At 55.0% G+C, this 23,594-nt stretch overlaps 3 protein-coding genes across 3 annotated transcripts; 1 reads left to right on the top strand and 2 right to left on the bottom strand.

The window, feature by feature from the left end:
* Positions 1–241: 241 nt before the first annotated feature.
* Positions 242–4,665, bottom strand: LOC103200293 (FGF1 intracellular binding protein). Its single transcript, XM_007944757.2, has 10 exons — positions 4,581–4,665; positions 4,178–4,376; positions 3,849–3,975; positions 2,600–2,700; positions 1,749–1,882; positions 1,309–1,417; positions 1,167–1,230; positions 824–910; positions 639–736; positions 242–311 (listed from the first exon to the last, which is right to left on the bottom strand). Exons 1-10 carry the CDS (start codon positions 4,663–4,665, stop codon positions 242–244), a joined length of 1,074 nt encoding a protein of 357 aa, XP_007942948.1.
* A 4,676-nt stretch (positions 4,666–9,341) lies between these two features.
* CCDC85B (coiled-coil domain containing 85B) lies at positions 9,342–9,950 on the top strand. The gene has a single exon (XM_007944756.2). The coding sequence runs from the start codon at positions 9,342–9,344 to the stop codon at positions 9,948–9,950; it is 609 nt and encodes a 202-aa protein (XP_007942947.1).
* A 1,436-nt stretch (positions 9,951–11,386) lies between these two features.
* Positions 11,387–18,334, bottom strand: FOSL1 (FOS like 1, AP-1 transcription factor subunit). Its single transcript, XM_007944754.1, has 4 exons — positions 18,233–18,334; positions 16,039–16,236; positions 12,192–12,299; positions 11,387–11,806 (listed from the first exon to the last, which is right to left on the bottom strand). Exons 1-4 carry the CDS (start codon positions 18,332–18,334, stop codon positions 11,387–11,389), a joined length of 828 nt encoding a protein of 275 aa, XP_007942945.1.
* Between the last annotated feature and the right edge of the window lie 5,260 nt (positions 18,335–23,594).

Raw genomic sequence — 23,594 nt, 5'->3', positions numbered from 1 at the left:
TCCAGGGGGCTGATGTACACACGTCCTCACTCACTCTCTCTCTCTCTCACACACACACACACACACACACACACCCTGACTCTCAGACACACGCCCATGCACACACATGTGCAGCTAGCAAACACACCCACATGTGGACCCACGAGTGCTCCCACACAGGCTCCACCCCCCCAGAGCAAGGAACAGTCTCCAAACTCGTGGCAGCTTTATTGTCAGGGTGGGCAGGGTGTGGAGAGGGGCTTCAGTCATGGTACAGGCGCAGCAGGCAGCCCCGGAGAGTGCCCATGTAGCGGTCCCAGAGTGCCTGGTACCTGGAACGACACCAGCAACAGTAAAAACGGATGGTCCCTGACTCTCTCCAGGCGTGGCTCTAAGTGCTTCACGGACCCTAACTTCTTTAACCCTCAAAGAGTTCTTCCCAGATAGGTGTATCATTCCCAATTTTACATGCCAGAAAACTGAGACAGAGAGGTGGGGGAACAGCCCAAGGTCACACAGCTCTGAACTCTGGTCTACAGAGAGAGCACTCCAAGCCCAGGGTGGCAGGATGGGGAACACCGAGGGTGCAGGAGGGCTCAGCCTTGGCAGGTGGCTGGCTGGGGCGAGGCCATGCCGGCAGGAGGCCCGGGGTCCCTTACCGGAAGCCATCCAGGGAGTGGACGGACGCCGAATACTGATTCAGAAAGAGCCGCACATCACTCAGTGGCCAGTGGTCAGAGCGACAGGGTTCCACAAACTGGGGGCCCAAGGGAACATCTCACATGTGGCACAGCCCGGGGACAGGCCAGCTCCGGGGTCAGAGGGCGGCGGCAGGACGGCTCACCTTTTCCACCAGGTCCACAAACAGGTCTCGGACATCCTTGTTGTGGGTCAGCTTGGCCGCCACGTTCACCAGGCCCCGCGACAGGTTCTGTGGGGCAGGGGTCCTGGGAGTTCTGCCTTCTGCCCCGGAGGCTGGGGGCTAAGCTCAGAGGCTGGGGGAGGGCCGGGCCCCGCCCCAAGTCTAGCCACTTCCCTCAGTCAACCGACTCCCCCCCTCGGAGGCCTGCAGAGGGAGTAGCAGCAGCGCCTGCCAGTCACTCCTAGGCATGCCCAGAGTTAGCCAGTAGGGACAGGCACCGGAGGCTGAAGATGCCCGAGGGGCGGAGCTGCACCGGGCCACAGACCTTGAAGTTGGCTTCCATTTCCGAGAAGACACCAAGCTTTCCCCGGAGGGCAGTGCACACCAGGCTGCGGGGACACAGGGTCAGCCCGAGCGCCACCCAGGCGCCTATTTCCGGCCCTGCCCCAGGGACCTCCCAAGCTCACCTCTTGTGCAGATCCAGGAGGTCCTTGTCGGCCACAAGTGCCTTGAGCTCCTTCAAGTCCTGGAGAAACTCCTTGTCTAAGTCCACGTCCATGTCATCCACCTGGGAGTCTGGAGGAGGCCCGATGAGAGGAGTCAGGGCAGGTGAGAAATAAAAAGAACCGCCTCCCGCAACGTCCACCCCTTCATCACCCACCACCTCATGGTGTCCAGGGAGCAGAAGAGGAAGTGGGAGTCTCGGAGAGCTGGACTGGCGTGTCCCAGGCCAGCAGCGGGCCCTCTGCAGGCAAGAGGCGTGGAAGGCGCCTGGGCCACAGGCAGAGGAGGCCCGGGAGGGCCCCAAAGAAGAAAGGCGGCTGGGACTGGGGCCGTCAAGAGAGCCCACCATGGGGAGGCAGACCCTGAGCGGGTAGAGAGCCACCTGGCCCTCAGGGGGCCTCACCGACAGCACCGAGGGTCCAGTTCTGGATCATGAGTTCAGCACAGAAAGCAAAGTCACCAAAGGTCAGATACTGCAGTTTCTTCTTCCCAGTCTCAAAGCGGTTGTTGGCAAAAAAGACGATGGCCGCGTAGTCCCTACAGAGAGGGGAGAGCGGGTCCCCTTCGGGGCTCGGCACCCTTTCTTAGCAAGCAGCTCCCCACCTGTAACTCTGGCTGGACATCCAAGCACTGGTCCCTGTCTGCCCTAACTCACTACGCGACCTGTCTCAGGTCACTTCTCTTCGGATCTCTGTCTCCTCACCTGTGGAAGGTCTCCTAAGGGACATGGCGGAGACCACAACGAGGCCCACCGTGTACTGAGCACTTGTTAAGCGCCAGGTGCTATGCCAAAGGCTTTGTGGACAGAGCCTCATTTCCACTTCACAAAAGCCCAGCTGGCAAACGGCCAGGCTGGATTCAAACCCAGATCAGGCTGGTCTGAAGCACAGATCAAAAGTGGGGTACCCATGCCCCTAGCACAGCCAGGGAAAGGAGCTCTGGTGGCATATTGCCTAAGGCATTTGACTGCTAATCAGTTGGTTGGTGGTTCAAACTCACCAGCCACTCCATGGAAGAAGACTGGGCAACCCACTTCCATAAAGATTTACTGCCTTGGAAACCCAATGGGGGTTGCTCTGAGTCAGAACTGACTCGGTAGCAGGGAGTTTGGTTTGCTGGTTTTAGCACAGAGAGAAGGCCGGGGGGTGGGGGCAGGCTGAGGGGGGAAAGTTGGATCACCCTCAAGACCCAGGAAGGACTGTGCAAAACGCGGTGTAGTTGGCTTCTTGTTGCACCCCTCACCTGACTGCTCACCTGGCCAGCCGGTCAGAGAGGAGGAAGTGTTGCTGGATGTTGTCAACCAGGGAACCCCGCATTTCCTCCACCACTTTGAAGACACGCTTAAAGTTGTCAAACTGCGGGGCAGTTAGGGGAGGAAGGAGGGCTGTTTACTGACCACTCGCCCGGCAACAAATGCTGGCTTAGCACCTTTCATTCCGTCAACTTAAGGAGCCTGGTGGTGCAGTGGTTAAGGCATTTGGCTGCTAACCAAAAGGTCAGTGGTTTGAACCCACCAGCCTCTTTGCAGAAGGCAGGCATGGCAATCTACTTCAGTAAAGATTTACCGCATCAGAAACCCAATGGGAGCCACTATGAGTCAGAATTGACTTGATGGCAGTGAGTTTGGCTTTGGTTTATTCCGTCAACTTAGTGCCTTTTATCAAAACAACAATGAAGTGCTCAACTATCAGCCAAAAGGTTGGTGGCTGGAACCACCCAAGGGTGCCTTGGAAGACAGGCCTGGCGATCTTTCTGAAACGTCCTGGGCTTGAAACCCTACGGAGCAGTTCTGCCCTGTACACGTGGGGTCACCGTGAGTCTGTGTAGACTCGATGACAACTAACATCAGTTCAGCAAACGTGCTATCAGCTTCTGCCATGTCACCTTGGAAAAAGTTCATGTTCCTGTCTCTAAATTCAACCCTACTTCAGTACTGTGCTCAACAATCTTGGAGCTTGTACTGGAACTGACCTTGCTGGCTAAGCTCCAAGAGCCCAAAGATGAACAAATGCTGCCCTCAGGGAGCCCCTAGAAGACAGGAAAAGGCACTCAAGGTGCAGGGGAAGGCCTGCTTCTCCCTGGCACTCCCAGGAAGGCTTGTGGAGGAGGTGGCATCAGATCAGACCCTCGCCTTGCATTTCAGGGAGCAGATATGGCCAAGAACAGTGCTCTCCAGGGAGAAGGACCAGCAGGATAAAAAAGCAAGCCTGGGAGGCAGGCTGAGAGGTCAGCAGAGTCCAGATCACAGCAGGTCTGAAGGTCAAGGCCAAGGAGCAGGGCTGTTACCAGGAGACTGTGGGAGCCGAAGGATGCTTATAAGCAGAAAAGTCTTGGTGAGATCTGGGCTTCTGAACAGTCGCTCTGGTCAGAGCAGGCAATGTGGGTGAGGAGACTAGGTGTGAAGCTATTGCCACAATCAGAGGAGGGGGCAGCCGCCAAAGGGACCTCGGAGTGCAGCGGCGGACTCCATGGAAGGCAGTGTGTAGTGGGTGTGTAGGCCCACCTGTCTCCGACAGCTCTTGAGGGTGATGCCTGTTTTGGTGCTGATGTCGTCCAGGTCTTTCTTCGTGCCCTTGGACAGCTTCTTGCCCAGCACCTCTCGCACAAAGGCCTCGTCAAAGGTGTAGTACCTGTGTGAAAGCGTGGAGGCGTGAACACCAGTGACCCTCCGTAAAGAAGGGGGAAAGGGGTCCTGGCAGGGTCCGGGTTCTGGCCGCCTCTGCTCTCAACCTTCTGAGTGCCTGGAGAAGTCCCGACCCCTCCCGGGGCCTCGGTTTCCGCCTGTGCAATGGGGATGTAAGTTACAGCGCCTCCCTCAGGCTGGGTAAGCACCTCTCAATGAGCAGCGCCTGCCGGGAGGGCGGGATCTGGAAGATAAGTTGGTGCAGGAGCTTGGGCGGTGCGTGCAGCAGGCGCTCGAGCATGTGGAAGGTGCGGTAGTGGTCCATGGTGTCGCTCTGCAGCACCGCCGCCGTGGCGCCAGTCTGCTCCAAGATTCCCGAGCGCACTCGCAAGGCCACTGCGTCGCTCACTAGGGAATGGGTGCCGGCATCAGCCCCCGCCTCGGCCACCCCAGGGGTCCTCCTAAGATCGCAATCCTAACTCGTACAGACCCCTCGCGCGAGCTCCCTGTGCACTTCCCGGTGGGTTGTCTTAAGCCCTGGCCCCGCCCCTTCTTCCACCTAAAAGAACGGCTGCGCCGGAGCGGAGCCCCCAGGCGGCCCTACACACAGACCCGAGTAGCCATCCAGCCACAGGCGATACACGTCCTCGTCGATGAGGGTCGTATTTCCCACGAAGATGTCCAGCTCGCTAGTCATGGCGACGCCCGCGTCTGGGCGTCGCAGCAGCGCCCCAAGCAGGAGCGAGGATTGCCCGGGCCGGGCGCGCCGCCGCCGCCGGGCCACTTCCGGGAGCGCCAAGATTCCGCTCCGGGCACCCGGAGCCAGCGAAGGACCACTTCCGGAACGGGGGCGGGAAGAAGCGGAGGCCGAGACGGTGAAGTTGCCGCTCCTCCGGGCAGGAAGGGAAATCCTTGGCACCTCCGCCACCAGGGCTGCCAAACGGAGAGCGACTGAGTCGAGATCTCCCGCCAGGCTCTCCTGCCCCAGCCGCTCTGCCTTGACTCCCTTCTGGTTTTCCTCCCACCTTCTCTGTCTTCTTCCCGGCCTTCCCACTTGGAGCTGTGTGTTACGCTTAGGAGTTTCACAGGGCTCCACCTTAAATCTCTTTTTGCAAACAGGGTGTAGGGCCCAACGTCCAAGGACACTTGCTGGGGACCCCTCCGCCCATCCTGCCGACGATCACTACCTCTTCTGAGCTCTCTCAGGGTTTTAACCTCCCCCACAAGCTAATAACCTCTGATTCTGCAGCTCAGAGCTCTGCCCGGAAGTCCACGTCCGGAGGGCCACCTTCCCCAATCCCAAATCCAACAAATTCTAGACAGACCCTCCCAGATCTGTTTCTGTTCTGTATCCCTTGTCTCAGCGCAGCCCCTACATCCACCCAGTTCTCACACCGGAAACCTGAGTGTTCTCCCCGACTCTCCCCACATTCAGTTCTGATTTTGCCTCCTGGATGTTTGTGGTATCTGATTCCTCCTCTCCACCCCCACTGCCGCTCCGCAGCCCAGTGCTGCATAGCTATCCTTGCCCGTGGCCACAGTATTCTTACTAATCTTCCTGCCTACACGCCTCCGCTCAGAACCATGCACATTTGATTATGATACACCGCTGCTTAAAATCCTTGCTAGTCCGCGTAAACTCCCCAGGCTGGTGTTGAAAGCTCTTTAGAATCCAGTTTCCAGGTACCTTTGTACTACCTCACTGCCTTGCTGCTTTCTCCATGTACCTACTTAAAAAAAAAAAAAAAAAAAAATCATACTACTCTCAGTGTTCCTAAAATAGCTAGGCCCTTTCAGGCACCAGTGTCTTTCATCGTCCGGTGATCAGGGGAAGACCTTTACCTTGAAGTAAGCCTTTCATGACTTGGCCAAGTCCTGTGCATCTTTTAGCTTCTCAGCTATCACCTATCTTAGGAAATCTTTCTGGCAGCGCCTCAGACGTGCACCCCATCCCCCGCCATTTGCTTCTTGGTTAATACAGCCTGCCTGTCGACTTGTGACCTCTGTGAGGACAAGGTAAGGTTCTTGGTCAAGTTTATTTATTTAATTTTTATCGTGATCTCGGTGAAAGTTTACAGAGCAAATTCGTTTTCCATACAGCAGTTTGAACACATTTTGTTTCATGACATGCACTGCAATTCCCACAAAGTAACAGCTCTCTTCCCACTTCCTCCCCATAGTTACTTCTTCCCTGTGTCCTTCCCCCCACCCCCAGCTCTCTCCCTGTAGAAACTGCCCTTCTGTTCTCCCATAATTGATCACTCCAAAGAACGTATCTACTTGATGTAAATGTTCACCCATATGCCTGTCTATTTGATGGAAGCCACAGGAGTGAGTTCTGTTCAGACCTGAAGGGCAACTAGAGGTCTTACCAGGCTCTATCAGACCAGCAAACCTGGTCTTTTTTTTTTTTTTTTTTTATGATTTTGAGTTTTGTTCCACATTGTTTTCCCACTCTATCCATGATCTCCTTCACCAATGCCCTCCAAGTGGTTGACAGTAGTACCAAAACTCAAACTCACTACTGTCGAGTCGCTCCCGACTCATAACGATCCCTCCTTAGGTTTCCGAGGCAGTATCTCTACGGAAGTAGATTGCCCAGTCTTCCTTCTGGGGAGTGGCCGTTGTTGTTGTTGTTAAGTGCCGTTGAGTCATTTCCGACTCATAGCGACCTCATGCACAGCAGAATGAAACACTGCCCGATCCCGCGCCAGCCCCACAATCCCTGCTATACTTGAGCCCATCATCGCAGCCACCGTGTCAATCCATCTCGTTGAAGGCCTCCCCCTCTTTCGTCGACCCTCCACACTACCAAGCATGACATCCTTCTCCAGGGAATGGTCCCTTCTTACAACATGACCAAAATAGGTGAGACGAAGTCTGGCCATTCTTGCTTCCAAGGAGCATTCTGGCTGCACTTCCTCCAGGGCAGATCTGTTAGTTCTTTTAGCAGTCCACGGTACTTTCAGCATTCTTCGCCAGCACCACAACTCAAAAGCATCAACTCTTCTTCGGTCTTCCTTATTCATTGTCCAGCTCTCACATGCATACGAGGCGATTGGAAATATCATGGCTTGTGTCAGGCGCACCTTAGTCCTCAAGGAGATATCCTTGCTCCTCAGCACTTGAAACAGTTCCTTCGCAGTTGACTTTCCCAATGCTACACGTCGTCTAATGTCCTGACTGATGCTTCCGTTAGCATCAATTCAAGAACCAAGTAATGTGAAGTCTCTGATAACCTCGATCTTCTCTCCACTTATTGTGATGCTGCTTATAGGTCCAGTTGTGAGGATTTTTGTTTTCTTTATATTGAGACATATTCCATACTGCAGACTGTATTCCTCAACCTTCATCAATAGGTGCCTTAAGTCATCCTCACTTTCAGCAAGCAAAGTTGTATCGTCTGCATATCTCAGGTTGTTAATGATTCTTCCTCCAATCCTGATACCACGTTTTTCTTCATATAGTCCAGCTTCTCGGATTATTTGCTCAGCATATAGATTGAATAAGTGTGGAGAAAGAATACAACCCTGATGCACTCCCTTCTTGATTTTAAACCATGTAGTGTCCCCTTGTTCTGTTCGAACGACAGCCTCCTGGTCAAGGTACAGATTCCTCATGAGTACAATCAAGTGCTCGGGAATTCCCATTCTTCTCAATGTTATCCATAATTTGTCATGATCCACACAATCAAATGCCTTTGCATAGTCAATAAAACACAAGTAAACATCTTTCTGGTATTCTTTGCCTTGAGCCAAGATCCATCTGACAACAGCTATGATATCCCTTGTTCCACGTCCTCTTCTGAATCCGGCTTGAACCTCTGGAAGTTCTCTGTCAATATACTGCTGCAAACGTTTCTGAATTATCTTCAGTAAGATCTTACTTGCGTGTGATATTAATGATATTGTTCTATAATTTCCACATTCTGTGGGATCCCAGACAGAGGTACAGTCAGCCACCGGGACCCAGGTGGGGGTGGGGGAGTGGCTGGTGGGTTTGAACTACCAGGCTTCTGGCTAGTAGTCAAATGCCTTAGGCACTATACCACCACAGCTCCCGGTTGACAGTGGTAGCCGGGCACAGTCTAGTTCTTCTGGTTTCATGGTCATATAGGCTGAGGTTCACATGGTCTACCAGTACTTTGGACTAATTGTTTCCATGTCTTTGGTTTTCTTCATTCTTCTTTGCTCTGGATGAGGAGAGACCCATAGTTGCATCTAGATGGTTGCTTGCAAGCTTTTAAGATCCCAGTTACTACTCGCCAAAGTAGGATGTGGAACAATGTCTTGGGTAGTATGTTATGCCAGTTGATCTTGATGTCCCCTGCAACCATGGTCCTGATCCCACAGGTCTAACTACTTGCTCCCTCAGGGTAGCTGGCTGTGGCCAAGAAGCCACCACAACCTTGTCCCTTGTCAGCTTTACTATACACCCAGACATTCTTACAGCACCTACAAATACTCTTGTAGAAACACTATCTGTCAACCCTATAGATGGTCATGGGCACACTCTCTCCTGCCTAGACATACATACCTGATCTCGTTAACCCTGTCCACTCACCTATCCACCAGTAGATCAATGCTTCCCATCACTGACAACGCAGTACATGCAAAAAGGTTCATCTTTGTTGTCTGTACCTCCCAGGTACCTCTCTCTGTCTTGTCCTCAAAGCCACCGTGTTGATCATTCACTTTTGGTACATTGCCCTTGGTCAAGTTTATTTTTGCACACCATAAAATTCACTAAACAAATGAGTCCCTTGTATATCCCTCCCTAGGGCAGGAAACACTTCGTGGGAGAAAGGGGAAGCTGACGGGAAGCCAGGACGTTAGACTCAGGAGCGATGCTCAGGAGCCAAGACTCTGGAGTTTGAACTAAGCTTGTAGGTTGGGAAGGCGATCAGTTTGCGTTCCGTCCCGGAGTGAGCAGGAGAGTCGGAGGCCGACGCCCAAGTCTTGGTTCTTAAGGAGTCGAGAGGCCTAGGCTCGAGCTTGAGGAGGTCCAGAATGGGAAGTACGAAGCGCCTAGCTTCGGGTTGAGACCGGTGCGGAGGACGGGGACGCGAGTTCTCCGGGCGGGCGAGAGTCAGGCCACCGCGATCCGGAGTGGGCGGAGGAGGAGCTTCTGCGATTACCCCCGCCCCTTACCAGGGAGGCTTCCCCAGATTGGCTGTCCTTCTGCGGCGTCACGCGGCCCCGCCCCGGCGCGCGCCCGGCCGCGTGCCCACCCCCGGGCCGCGGCTACAGCCTCCGCATCCTCCGCTGCTGCCTGCCGCCCGCGGGCGGGAGCCGGAGCCCTAGCGGCGCCGGGCTGAGGTGGGGCTCCTGGGCAGCGACGGCGGCAGGCGATGCTCCAGCGGCCTGAGCAGCCATGGAGGCCGAAGCAGGCGGCCTGGAGGAGCTGACGGACGAGGAGATGGCGGCGTTGGGCAAGGAGGAGCTGGTGCGGCGCCTGCGGCGGGAGGAGGCGGCGCGCCTGGCGGCGCTGGTGCAGCGAGGCCGTCTCATGCAGGAGGTGAATCGGCAGCTGCAGGGCCACCTGGGCGAGATCCGCGAGCTCAAGCAGCTCAACCGGCGCCTGCAGGCTGAGAACCGCGAGCTGCGCGACCTCTGCTGCTTCCTGGACTCGGAGCGGCAGCGCGGGCGCCGCGCCGCGCGCCAGTGGCAGCTCTTCGGGACCCAGGCGTCCCGGGCCGTTCGCGAGGACCTGGGCGGCTGCTGGCAGAAGCTGGCCGAGCTGGAGGGCCGCCAGGAGGAGCTGCTGCGGGAGAACCTGGCACTTAAGGAGCTCTGCCTGGCGCTGGGCGAGGAGTGGGGTCCCCGCGGTGGCTCCGGCGGCGCTGGGGGCTCCGGCTCCGGGCCGACCCCTGAGCTCACCCTGCCCCCTTGCGGGCCCCGCGATCTGGGCGATGGCAGCTCCAGTACCGGCAGCGTAGGCAGCCCCGATCAGTTGCCCCTGGCCTGCTCCCCTGACGACTAAGGGCACTGCTTCCTAGCCACCTGCCCTCGCCCGGATTGCACCCCGGGTTTGCTGTGGACCTCGGGACCTAGACGCTGCCACGGCTTCGCCGAGGGGCGTTTGGCATGGAGTGAGAAACCCTGACACCGAAGAGAGCCCCGCGCCTTCGCCAGTGGGGCGGCAGGGGGTCTGGAGGCTGGCGTGGAGGGACTTCCTGGGGGCTGGGTGGGAGCCAATAAACGGACAGAAGCAGAGCCAGCGGCCTGGGAGCGTCTGTTTGGAACTCGCCGGTGTTGGGGTGAAGGCTGGGATGTTGGGAACAGGGGTCGCATCCCTCTCCAGAGGGGCTGCAGAGCTGAGGTGGTTGGCACCCCGTTTACTTCGTGGCTGGGGTAGGATGGAGGATGGTGGTAGGTCACAGCCTCCCCTCCTGTGCTGTGGGACAGGCCATGATCCAGACCCTGAATTGACTTCCCGGCTCCTTCCTGTCCAAGACAATGGGGCAGGAAGCAGGTGTTGGGGGCCAGAACTCAATCCGCCTTCCCTGGGGTGGAAGGGGCAGATCAGTGCTCCCCTGGGGGCCCTTCCCGCAAGAGAAGGGTGATTATTTATTTATTTATTTTTACTGCACCCGGGAGCACTCTTTTCCTCCTCTCAATCCGGAGAACAGAGAAGATGTAGCCCCATTTGTCAGATAAGAGTTCTGAGATAGCAAAGAATTTGTTCAAGGTCACACAGTGAATGAGTGTATCTGAGACTGGAGCGGAGGGCTTCCTGGTCCAAATGTTTCCCTTCTAGCCGCGGGGCCCAATGAAGCACCCAGACCAGAGCTTCAGGCCATTTTATTCCATTTGACAGGTTTCTACAAAAATACTCTCTTTAGAAAAATAAATAGCGCTCTCACTGTGGGCTTGAATTCCCTGGAACCAAAGGCCTCTCAGAGCCGGGGGCTGCGGGGAAGCTCATCACAGAAGCCTCTGATACCCTCCTGGGCTCTGCTTTATCCGGCGCCAACAGGAGGTCCTGGTCCAGTATCTGGTGCTGCTGGCAGTGGCGCTGGTTGAGTTAGTGTTCTGGGCTGGTAGAGTGGCACCTTCTGTCAGGGTGTAGGATTGGGGGGAGATGACAGGAAGGTGATGGAGACTGTGGGGGTGGATCTGGAAGAGGCTGGGGCTTCAGAGGACCTCCAAGGCACTATCCAGAGTCCTTTGGGCTGCCGGGAGGTCTCCGGCACAAGCAGAAAATAGTTTGTCTCATGTAGTGCAAGTGTTCAAGAGAAACAGCAGCGTTGGCGGCCCCGAGCTGGCTCCATCCTGAAGCAAAATATGCCGAGTCTCATCCGGAGGGATGGAGAAGAAGCTGCTGGGGCTTGGGAGGGAACTACGGTCCAGGCCAGCTGGACCAGTGGGGGGAGGGGTGTCGCTAGAGTGACACCTGCAGGGAGGGGGCAGGACCCTTTACAAAGCAAGGAGGCTGGGGGAGCCGAGAGGGTCGGAGGAAGGGTCCCCGCTGCTGCTGCTACTCCTGCGATGGGCCGAGGAGCAGGGCTCGGGGGTGCTGGGGTAGGTGAAGACTAGGCTCGGGGTGAATGGGGTCAGGGAGGGCGTGGTCATGAGTGTGGGGGTGTGCAGCGCCTCGGGTTCAAGCACAGGCCCCGGGGAAAGGGAGATACAAGGCACAGGGCGGGCGGGGCCGGGCGGGCTGCTGGCAGCGCCTGTGTGCCCAGTGCCCTCTGTGCCGCCCTCCTCCGCCTGCTCTGGGATCTTGCAGATGGGGCGGTGAGCTTCGAGCACCAGCTCCAGACGCTCTTTCTGCTTCTGCAGCTCCTCAATCTCTCGCTGTAGCCCGGACTTCTCATCCTCCAGTTTGTCGGTCTCCTGGAAGGATCAGGAGAGGCGTCAGGAAGATGAGGAATGACTACCCCGCAGCCTGGAGGGGTGAGGGGGTGGGGAACTTGGGAATCCCCGCGTAAGGCTGGACTACAACTCCCATGAGCCCCTGGGGGAAAAAATGGGCACAACTCCCATCAGGCCTGGGGGCGTCTTAGAAGGAGCGAGTCCGCAAGAGCTCTGCTCCCAGTCCCACCCTCCTTGTTAGATTACGAAAGTCAGGGAGGGCCAGTGATTTGGAGAGAGCGAGATGAGCTGCGACTCATTTTTAATGGCTTTTTCTTGGTCCTTTTTCATGAGGGTTCCTGCTCGGTTAGGCACCCTTGGGTTCCCATGGGGTCACCCTAAGGCTTGGGGGGGCGCCGGGGCTCACAGCTTGCAGGAAGTCTGTCAGTTCCTTCCTCCGGTTCCGGCACTTGGCAGCGGCTAGCTTGTTCCGCTCACGTCTCACTCGGCGGCGCTCCTCCTCCTCGGGGCTGAGCTGGTGGGGCGGAGGGTCGTGGGTGACGCATCATTGCCGCGGGCTGCCCGGCACTTAACCCTCACGGTGGCCCAGGGGTGGGCCCCTGGCACAGGGCATGGTTTAGAGGCTACAGCCCCCCTGCCGGCCTCCTGCACTCACAGCCTAGGCAGCCCGGATCGGTGAGATCTCCTGGGATCAGTCTTTGTCTCCGACAATTCCCCCCATCAAGTGCCCTTCCCTTCCATGAACCTTTAATCTCCTCATTGCCCAGGACTCAGCTAAAATGCCCCTTCCTCCAGGAAGCCTTCTCATCCCCCAGCTAGAAGTGGCATTTGCTCCTCTGAGACCTGGGACCAGTCCCCACCCCTCTGTTTAGGCCCCTCATCCTTTCCATCTCTTGACCAAGTCTCTTCTTCCCCGTGGGGCTGTGAACACTAGGGAGGGCTAGTGAGTACTGTTGGAATAAATTGTAATTTATTCTGGTGACGTAGTGCCTAAGGCCTTTGACTGCTAACCAGAAGGCTAGCGGTTCAAACCCACCAGCCGCTCCTCAGAAGGAAGATTGGGCAATCTACTTCCATCATGATACTGCCTCAGAAACCCAAGGAGGGGTTGCTGTGAGTTGGATCCAACTTGAGGGCAGTGAGTTTGGGTTTTTTTTTTTTTTTTTTTTTTTTAGGAACCCACAAGAAAGTCAACGGTTCAAACCCACCAGCCTCTTCGTGGAAGGAAGATGGGGCAATCTATTTCCCTAAATATTTACCTCCTTGGAAACCCCATAGGGGTCACTATGAGTCAGAATTGACTTGACAGTAGTGGATTTTTTGTTTTTCTTTTTTTTTCCTGGTATAGTGGTTAAGGCATTCGACCGTTACCCAAAAAGGTCAGTGGTTCAAACCCACCAGCTGCTTGGCAGAAGAAAGATGCGGCATTCTGCTTTGATAAAGATTTACAGCCTTGGAAACCCAATGGAGGTCTCTATGAGTCAGAATCAACTTCATGGCAGTGAGTTTGGTTTTTGGTTTACCCATCAACTACTGAGTAGATTCCAATTCATAGTGACCCTATAGGGCAGTGTAAGGTTTCCAAGACTGTAAATCTTTACAGAAGCAGACAGCATCATCTTTCTCCCAAGAAACAGCTGGTGGGTTAGCACCTCTGACCTTTTAGTTAGCAGCCCAATACTTTAACCATAGTACCACCATGCTAAAGGAAAGGAACCCTGGTGGCACATAAGTTAAAGCATTCTACTATAACCGAAAAGTCGGCAGTTCTAACCCACCAGCCACTCTGTGGGAGAAAGATATGGCAGTCTGTTTCCATAAAGATTTATAGCCTTGATGAGGGACAATAAAAGCTTGCAAGCAGCCATCTAGATGCAATGATGGGTCTCTCCTCATCCAGAGCAAAGAAGAATGAAGAAAACCAAAGACGCATAGAAACAATTAGTCCAAGGGACTGGTATGCCATACAATCCTCAGCCTATATGACTATGAGACCAGAAGAACTAGATGGTGCCCAGCTACGGTCAACCACTTGGAGGAGGATCTATGTAGGAGACGCTGGATAGAGTGGGAGAACAATGGGGAACAAAACTCAAAATCATTAAAAAAAAAAAAGGGGGGGGGACCAGGTTTGCTGGTCTGATAGAGTCTGATGGAACTACTGAGACTATGGTCCCTAGCTGTCCTTCAGGTCTGGAATTGAACCCACTCCTGTCAAAAGACAGGCATATGAGCTGAACATTTCCATTAGGTAGATACACTCCTTGGAGAGATCAATCATGGGAGAATAGAAGGGCTGTGTATGCACAGGGAGACAGTTTGGTGTGCAGGAGTGCATAGGAGGGAAGGACACAGGGAAGAGGTAACTATGGGGAGGAAGTAGGAGGAAAGCTGTTGCACTGTGGGAAAATGCAAGCAATGTCATGAGATAACGTGTATGTGAGCTGCTGTATGGAAAGTGAATTTGCTCTGTAAACTTTCACCCAAATCACAATTTAGAAAAAAAGAAGATTTACAGTCTTGGAAACCTATGGGGCAATTCTACTCTGTCCTGTGGGGTTTCTGAGTTGGAATCACCTGGATAGCAATAAAGGTGGTGCAGTGGTTAAAGAGCTCAGCTGCTGGCCCCAAAGGTCCGTGGCTGGAACCACACAGCTGCTGCACGAGAGAAAAGACCTGGTGACCCGTCCCGGGAAAGATTTACAGCCCAGGAAACCCAGGAGGCACTTGTACCCTGTTACATTGCATCACCATGAGTCGTAATCAACTAGAGCACCCTAACCACCACCACCGTGGGCCAGATAAGTGCTTTGCACAATTCTTCACCCAACTTGCCGTGTGAGGAACTGAAGCTCAGGGAGGGAGAATCCTGTTTAAGGTCCCAGAGAAGGAAGGTTGGGCAACCTACTTCCGTTGGGATACTGCCTCGGAAACCCAAGGTGAGGTCGCTATGAGTCAGATCTGACTCGATGGCAGTGAGTTTGGTTTTTGGTTTGTACCTACCTCGAATCAACACTGACCACTGATGGAGACAACCTCCCTTCCAAGGACCCGCTCACAGCCCCAGCCTGGGACCTGGGAGCACCCAGGCCCCAAGAGTCACCCTCAGGACAGGGCTGGCTGGCACCCAGGAGGGGGCTTATCCCTGGCTTGCCTGCCACTGGGGCTCTCACTCTGGTCCCCTTGTCCGGTTAGTCCCGAAGGCCAGCCATTGTGTTTCTGGGAAAGCAGCCCTTGGCCCATGTCACATTTCTCTAGGGACCTCATCCTCCCCCCTGCTGGTAGAGCAAGCTTTTCAACATGCAAACCTCACGCCACTATCGCCTCACAAACCAAAACGCTCCAGGGAGAAGGAGCAAAGACCCATCTCTTATTTATTATCTCCCTCCATCTCTCCTTTCCCTTTTGGTAAGGACTTTATTTGAGCAGTGCGAGGCAGGGAACCCTGGCTGGGGACACAAATGGCACTTCGAGCCCCCTGGCAGTGACTAGTGAAGCAGTGTGGCTGGGTGGGTTAAAAAAAAAAAAAAAAAAAAACCTGCCACGGAGTCGATTCCAACTCATAGCAAACCCCATTGGGTTTCCGAGGTGGTAAATCTTTATGGAAATAGATTGCCCAATCTTCGTTCCAGGAGTGCTGGTGGGTTTGAACCGCCAACCTTCTGGTCAGCAGTCAAATGCCTTAGGCACTTTGGAGTTGGACAGACTTGGGCTCATGCCTCACTACTTGTGTGATCTTGGCTGAGTAATTTTACTTGGCTGTGCCTTTATTTCTGTAAAATGGGGAGACTCTCAGTACACTCCTCAGAGGGTTTTTGTGAGGATTAAATGAGATAGGGCAGCTGAGGGGAATCTGCTCTTTCCTGTTCTTTCCCCAACCCATTCCTCTGCATCAGTGAGGGACTCTGCTGTCCAATCGCCTGCCAGCATGCACACCCTCACCTCTGCCTCCATTCCTTGCACCTGCCTCTCCCTCCACCTGGGACTTCATCTTTCCTTCATCTCTGCCTGTGCATATCCTCCCCTGGGGTTTAACATCCTCTTAGGCTAATCGGGCCCCCTCCTCCCGGAAGCTTTCCCTGGTCTTGAAGTGACCTCTCTGCCCTCTGGATCTCTCCAAGGGCTCTGATCACTTTCTGTCTTGGGCAATAGTTGCCAGTGACCCTGCCCTCCCTCCTTCTAAGCCTGTGTTCTTGGCATCCTAGCAGCCCACTGGGCATCAAGAAGCAGGGCAAGGTCTCTCTGCTCCTTACCTGGTCACAGGGCCGGCGCCGTGCTCCTGGAGGTGGCCCCAGGCTCCGGATGACTCCTGGTCGGGGTTGTGGGGGGCTGAAGTGGGGGTAGCCCAGAGGCCTGGGGTAGCTCCTGGGTCCCAGGAAGTGAGGCTGCACCATCCACTGCAACTCCTGACTGCCTCTCACGGCATTGAGACTTGGCATGAGGTGGAACTTCTGGGAGATAAGAAGTGGAGGGCCAGGGATGAGGTCTTTGTGGAATGAAGGGCATCTAGTGGGCAGAGTCACACTGCCATCCACCCCCAAAGCAGCTGCTGGTTCTGGGAGACTGCTTGGCAGTCAGACAAACTCATCTGGTGGGAAATCCCATTTCATGAGCTGTGTGACTTTGCTCAGGTCACATAACCTCTCTGTGCCTTTGTGTTACCATTAAAGCTAAGACTTCTAAAGTGTGGCTTCTCAGGCACTGGACTGCCTTATATACTCTGCACATATGAGGGCAGTGCTACCATGACATTCGTTTCCAATCAGAGGAAGAATGGCCCTCAAACACATAGCCAGTAAGTGGGCAGTAGGCATGGACCCCAGGCGCCTTGGTTCCAGTGTCTTGCCCTTACCCACCCTGGTACCCTCCCTGAGTCCCACCTGCACGTGGAGGGTAACCACACTTCCTAGCTCAGGGTGGCTGTGAGAATCAGGTGGCAGACTATGTGAGCCTGGTAAGTGGCAAGTGGCTGGTGTACACAGTGCTGTGGCAGGCGACAGCAATTGTGCTGCGTTTAGGTAAGCCCAATTTGAATCCTGGCTCAGTCACTTACTGGCTGTGTGACACTGGGCAAGCTGTTCCACTTCAGCGTGCCTCAGTTTCCCTGTCTGTAACATTGTAATCGGTGAGGATCATAGCACTCATTGATCCTCAACAGTACTTTTTACAGCTCTGAGATCATAGTTTAATTGACACACACCCCTTTCTGGCACAGACCCATGGGGGGTTTACAATCCGTGGGTCCAGATTCGATGGAATACCGACAATGAGGTGGAAAGCTCCAGACCTTTCCAGACACACTGTAAGTAACACATCAAGGATGATCTGAGATGACCTCTGCCAGAAATCTGAGCAATGGGTTGGGATGAGGGCTTATTGTTCTGGGAGAGGAACTGGGTTTGACGCCCAAGCCGGGCACTGGGTGTGGGCGCCAGAGTGGTCCAGGAAGCGCTCCACAAGCCCAGGCAAGTCCCAACAGCCATGGCCCGGGCTCAGCTGCTGGCCCAGTGGCCCAGTGACCCCAGTTCCGGGCCCGAGGCACCGCCGGCGGCAGCATCTCCCGCTCTGGAGATCGTCCGGGCCAGGGCGCTCGGGGCCAGGAAGGGAGGGGCCCCGCGGGTGACTCAGACGCCGTGACTCGGCCGCGCCGTGACTCGACTGCCGCTGTGACTCGGCGCAACGGACGCCCGCTGCTTCCCTCCCCTGGCGACACGTGCTCCGCGGCCCCTTAACAGGAAATGGGCACCTGCAGCCTCTCGGGTCCCCCCAGCCGGCAGCGGGCGCCGTTGCAGGCTAAGGGTCGGGGGTGGGGGCGGCGCTGGCGTTGTCTGCTGCGTGACACCGCGCACATCCTGAGACCTCGCGGGCTCTAGTAAGCGCATCTGGGAATGGGGTCGAGGGGCGGTGTCCGGAGACCACCAGGCTCCACGGCCCAGGCAGCCACCGAGAAGGGGGAAGGCTCGCTGAAGAGGGCCGGCAGGGAGGGACAGACCGACAGACAGACACACCGTCACAGGCAGCGCCGAGTTCCCCTCCTGTTGGGGTTGGTGAGCCGCTGGAGCCCGCTTCCCGCCATTGGGGGCGCGTCTGTGCTGCAGCTCGAACCCCGAAGCCTGCATCCAGCCCGCGATGGCGAGCCCCAGTGACTAACCCAAGTGGCCCCGGTCCCCGTCAGAGGCAGGTGCGGACACGACCACTAGCGGTGGGCAGGAGGAAGGGAAGAAGCGGCAGAGACAGACAGAGGGATCGACCGCAGACAGCGGGAAGCGGGCGGGAGAGGAGTGGCGTCCGCAGGTGGTCCGGCGCGCCACCCCCTGGGCCGTGGAGGGAACGTGGCCTCTTGACGGCGGGGAATAGACAGCGTCCTAGGCCCGAGCTCCGACCCTGGCCCCTCTCCGGTCCCGGAGCGGGACCCCCGCGTCCCAGGCGCTGTCCGACCCGTCTCACCTGCTGGCCGGCCGCCTGAGCTGCGGCGGGGTTGTGCGCGGGGCCGCGGTACGCGCTGCCCCTCCCGGCGCTCGGTCCGGGCTCCCCGAAGTCTCGGAACATGCCCTGGGCTGCTTGCTGCTCGCGGGCTCGCGGCGGCTGGGTCCTGACTCACCGGCTCCTCGCCGAGTCTTTGCTTTTTATGAATGAACGCTCTCGGGCGGAACCACTCGAACCGCGCGGGGGTGCGCAGCGGCGCGTGCCCTGGGCTCCCTGCTTCGGACTCGCCGCCTTGGCCGTCCACGCGAGCTGCGAGACGCCTACTGCGGCCCGCGGCCCCCTCTGCTCCGGGTAGGGGCGGACTCGGTCCCCCGCGCCCGCTGGCGGGGCTCAGGGCAGGGCTCCGCCCTCTGACGCAGCTGCCCATACATGGTGCAGTTTCCTTGGCGCGCCCAGGTGGGGCTGAGGCTTCCCCGGGCCTGACGCACCTGCGGCCGTCCAGCCCCGCCCCGCCGCTCCAGCCGCGGCCGGCGAGCCGGAGAAGGTGCGCGCCCTCGGCCTCTGCGGCCTTACGGTGGGCGACAACAGAAACAGAGCCGCTCGTCCGCACGTGGGAGGGTGGACGATGAATGGGAAAGCAGGTTGGAAGCTGTAAAGTGGATTATAAATGGGATGGATCATTTATATTATTATTATTATTATTATTATATAGGAGCTCTGGTGGCGCAGTGCCAAGGCATTTGACTGCTAACCAGAAGGTTGGCAATTCAAACCCACCAGCCACTCCGCAGAAGGCAGACTGGGCAATCTACTTCCATAAAGACTTACCGCCTCGGAAACTCAAAGGGGGTCGCTATTACTGGGTGTTTATTTCATGCCAGGAACCGTGCTAAGTGCTATCCATGGCTTCTCAGCCATGGTGGAGCCCCACTCCACTGTTACTGTTTTTAAGTTTCCAGGTATACTGAAAAATGAGTAAATAACAAACCAGAGTTACAAACATGGTGGTCTATTTTAACTGCTTGCAAAGGTCAAGGTGATACTTGGAAAGACCCACCGTACAATGCAGTATCATTGTGCTGGGTGATTGGAATTTCAGGAGCTCAAACAAGGTTTAAGGTCCTTGATTTACAGTTGACCACTACCCTGAAGGTAGACAGTTCAAACACACCAAGTGGTGCTGCAGAAGGCAGGCCTGTCGCTCTGCTTCTGTGAAGATTAAGGCCAAGAAAACCCTGGGAGCAGCTCATCACGGTAACAGTGGGTTCACCATGAGTTGGGTCAAATCGATGGCAATGGGTTTGGCTTGTTGGACAGTGGGATTCTGCAGTGGGAGACGAGAGGCCAGCTGTGTGATGAACGCCGTCATCTTTATATACTGTCAGTGCTCCTAGGGGACTGTGGTCACCAGCATTGTTTGAAGATTATGACATAGGTGAACCTGAGGCCAGGTCAAATGTCAACGAAAGACCAACAACCCTGGGAAGTAGGGACCACCATCACCCCCATTTTACAGATGGGGAAGCTGAAGCCAAAAGACGTTGCAATGACTGTCCAATGTCGCTAGGTGAGGGGCTGGAGCAGATTCCCAGACCAGGGCCGTGGGAACCCCAAGCCCAGGCTCAGCCAAGGATTTTCAAAGCCCTCAGAGCTTCACAAACACCTTTCCACACATGCAGACTGTCAGTGCTCAGAGGCCCTTCCAAAAGCTGCTTCTCTGCCCCGTCCCATTTTATAGCTGAGAAAACTGAGGCCCAGGGAGAGTAAGGGGCTTCCAACGTCATTCAGTGCAGAGCGAAGGCTGGGCTCTCCGGCTTCCCCCCGGGATCTCCGTCTGACCAGCTCCAGTGTCTTCAGGGAAGGGGCCTTCCAGGGAGGCAGGGCCTGGGCTGCCTTCCTTGGGAACAGAGGCGGAGGGTCTGCGAGCTCACTCAAGGCTGAGAACCAGGAGGCCACCTTGACCTTGGGGTTCCAGTCCCAGAGCTGCCATTTTCTGTGTCACCTCCCCTTTGAGTCTCAGTTTCAATGGCAATCATTGCGACTCCCACTGACCTCATGGGGCTGCTGTGAGGATCGGATGAGGTCACAGATGTGAAAGTGCTTTGTAACCTGTAAAGTGCTGTGCACTCAAGCGCTTGCCAGGCTGGTGCCTCGCCCCTTGACCTTGTTCTATTCCAGACTTGCCTTCCACTGGAAAGAAAAGAAACCACAGCAGTTTATCAGAATGAGAAATGTAGGGGTGTGTGGATGTGTGTGTGTGTGAGAGAGAGAGAGAGAGAGAGAGGTTGCGGCAGTGTGACCCATGGAAAGAACACGCTCGCTGCACTCAGACAGTTCTGAGTCTTGGGTGGGCTTCTTATGGACTGCTCACCAGCTGTGTGACTCAGGTGACGGCCACACCTCTCAGAGCCTCCTTTTCATCTGGAAAATGGAAACATGATAATGACATCTCAGGGTTGTTGGAGGAGAGAAGTAAATATAATACCACACGCATAGCATAGCATCAGGCTTATAGCCAGAACTTGATAAATTGTCGTTGTTGGGTGCCATCAACTGAATTCTGACTCACAGAGACCCCATGTAACTGCCCCGTAGGGTTTTCTTGGCTATAAATCTTTATGGGAGGAGATTGCCAGGTCTCTCTTCTGTGTAACCAGTGGTGGGTTTGAATCACCAACGTTTTGGTCAGCAGCTCAGAACTTACCCTCTTGGCTCTACCCTGAGCTAGGAAGGGTGGTTACCCTCCACGTGCAGGTGGGACTCAGGGAGGGTACAAGGGTGGGTAAGGGCAAGACTCCGGAACCAACAGAGCTTCTTTGATAAGTAGTATTGAAAACACATTCATGTTAATAAAAAAACTCAGGGGTGGGTGCCCTTGGAACTCTGATCACACAAAAAGACAAGAGGCCAGGGTGCATGTGTGTGAACATATACACATACACACAGCTGATATCCTTGGCCAAACCCAAGTTGGGCACGTTGGGTGACACAGGCAGACAAGAGGTGGCACATTCGAGGCCTGACACAGGTCAGCTCTGACTGCATCCACGCTCCTGCCCCAGAAGACCATCCCTGCCCCCTCCTCAAGCAGCCTGGGGCGCTGGAGTAGGGGCTCAGCCCCCAACTCCTGACTAGGGGCAAGTGTCTTGGTCTCTCTGCATTTCAGTTTCCCGGTCTTTATTTAAACCGGGTGTGTATGTGTGTGTGACTGCATGACTCTGGAAGTCCCTTCCTGCTCTAACCGTCGGCCGAGCCACAAGGAGATCCCCACAGAAGCAGCACATTCCAAGCTCCTCAGTCACCAACTCCCACCTCGTGGCTGCAGACACGTTCCTGGGCCCTGACCTCATTAGCTCCTGCAGGGAGGTCAGGAGAGAACCCCAGGGGCCACGGAAGCTGCTGGGAGGCTGGAGTGGGGGCGCCCTGAGATACCCTGGCCCTGCCCCTTGGCTGCTGTGTGAGCCTGGAACTACCTCTCACCCTCTCTGAGTCCCAGAGAGCCCCACCTCTCAGAGTTTCAGGGAGATGAAAGGGGGTGATGGATGAGCTGGCTCAGCACACAGTAGGTGTTCAGTTAGTAGCACCAGCTGCTGGAGGTGATGTTTATTCACTTTTCTTTTTTAACTGAAATATACATAAAGTGCACCCATCCAGTATTCAGCTCAATTACTTTTTTTTTTTAATTGTGATTTGGGTGAAAGTTTACAGAGCAAATTCACTTTCCATACAGCAGTTCACACACAGTTTGTCTCATGACATTGACCACAATTTACCACAGTGCAACAGCTCCCCTCCCACTTCCTCCCGATAGTTACCTCTTCCTTATGTCCATCCCTCCATGTACTCCTGCCCCCTGAGCTGTCTCCCTGTGCATAAGCTGCCCTTCTTTCTCCCTTGATTGTTCTCTCCAAGGAGTGTATCTACCTCAGGTACATGTTTAACTTATATGCCTGTCTTTTGTTTGGCTGGAAGCCACAGGTGTGGGTTCAATTCCAGACCTGAAGGGCAGCTAGGGGCCATAGTCTCAGTGGTCCCACCAGGCTCTATCAGACCAGCAAACCTGCCCCCCCCCTTTTTTCCCCAAGTGTTTTTTAGTTTTGTTCCACATTGTTCTCCCTCTCTATACAGGATCTCCTACATAGGCCCCCCTTTGAGTTCTTCTGGTCTCATAGTCACATAGGCTGCAGATTGCATGGTGTATCAGTCGCTTGGACAAACTGTTTCCACAAATCTTTGGTTTTCCTCATTCTTCTTTGCTCTGGCTGAGAGACCCATCGTTGCATGTAGACGGCTGCTTGCAAGCTTTTAAGATCCCAGTCACTACTCACCTAAGTAGAGGTGGAACAATATTTTGTGTAGTATGTTATGCCAATTAAGCTTGATGTCCTCTGCAACTATGGTCCTGAGCCCACAGGTTCAACTATTTGATCCCTCTGGGTAGCTGGCTTTGACCAGGAAGTGATTACAACCTTGTCCCCTTGTCATCTCTACTATACACCTGGGAATCTCAATGACTTTTTACATATGTATAGGGGCTCACAGAAAGCCTCCGCTGAAGATGGTAACTATACCTGCAGGATAATTTACCTACAATCTACTACACTGCAACAGCTCTCCTCCCAGGCGAGAGGGTTCAGGGAGGGCATCCCGGAGAAAGGGAACAGACCGTGTAAAGGCTGAGAGGCTGGGCGCAGGGAGAGGCCTGGGCAGCAGCCAAGGTCCACCAGGTCTGGAAGGGCTTGGAATGCTTTCCTCTGGATTCTAGGTGCTTTTGAGAAGCCTGGGATCTGGAGACTATCTGTCTAGGTTCAAATTCCAGCTTCACCACTTCCTTATGGGTGGCTTTTAGCTGATCACTTAATTGCTCTGTGCCTCCATTTCCTGTCTGCACAATGTATTCGGCATGACTATTTCTCTCCCAGGATTGGTGAGGATTACATAAATACTTGGGACACCACCTGGTTCATAAGATGTTCTCCCCATGGAGCCACAAGATCAAGACCAAGGTCAAGGACATTTCCAGCAGTTTAGAAGCTTTCTTATGCACACTCCCTGTCACTATCCCCCATGTCCAGTTAACCCCATTATGGTTTCTATCATTATAGATTAATATATTATTATTATTATTATTATTGTGATTTGGGTGAAAGTTTACAGTTTACAGAGCAAATTCATTTTTCCAGACAGCAGTTCATACACATTTTGTCTCATGACATTGACTGCAGTCCCCACAATGTAACAGCTCTCTTCCCACTTCCTCCCCGTAGTCACCTCTTCCTGTGTCCTTCCCTCCATGCACTCCCTCCCCTGGGCTTTCTTCCTGGGAGAACACTGCCCTTCTGTTCTCCCATGATTGACCGCTCCAAGGAGTGTATCCACCTGA

Source organism: Orycteropus afer, unplaced genomic scaffold (assembly GCF_000298275.1).
Source record: "Orycteropus afer afer isolate SDZICR_OR568_19922 unplaced genomic scaffold, OryAfe1.0 scaffold00130, whole genome shotgun sequence".
NCBI classification, from domain to species: domain Eukaryota; kingdom Metazoa; phylum Chordata; class Mammalia; order Tubulidentata; family Orycteropodidae; genus Orycteropus; species Orycteropus afer.
Note: the sequence above shows the minus strand (reverse complement) of the source record. Positions and strands in the feature narration are given on the sequence as shown.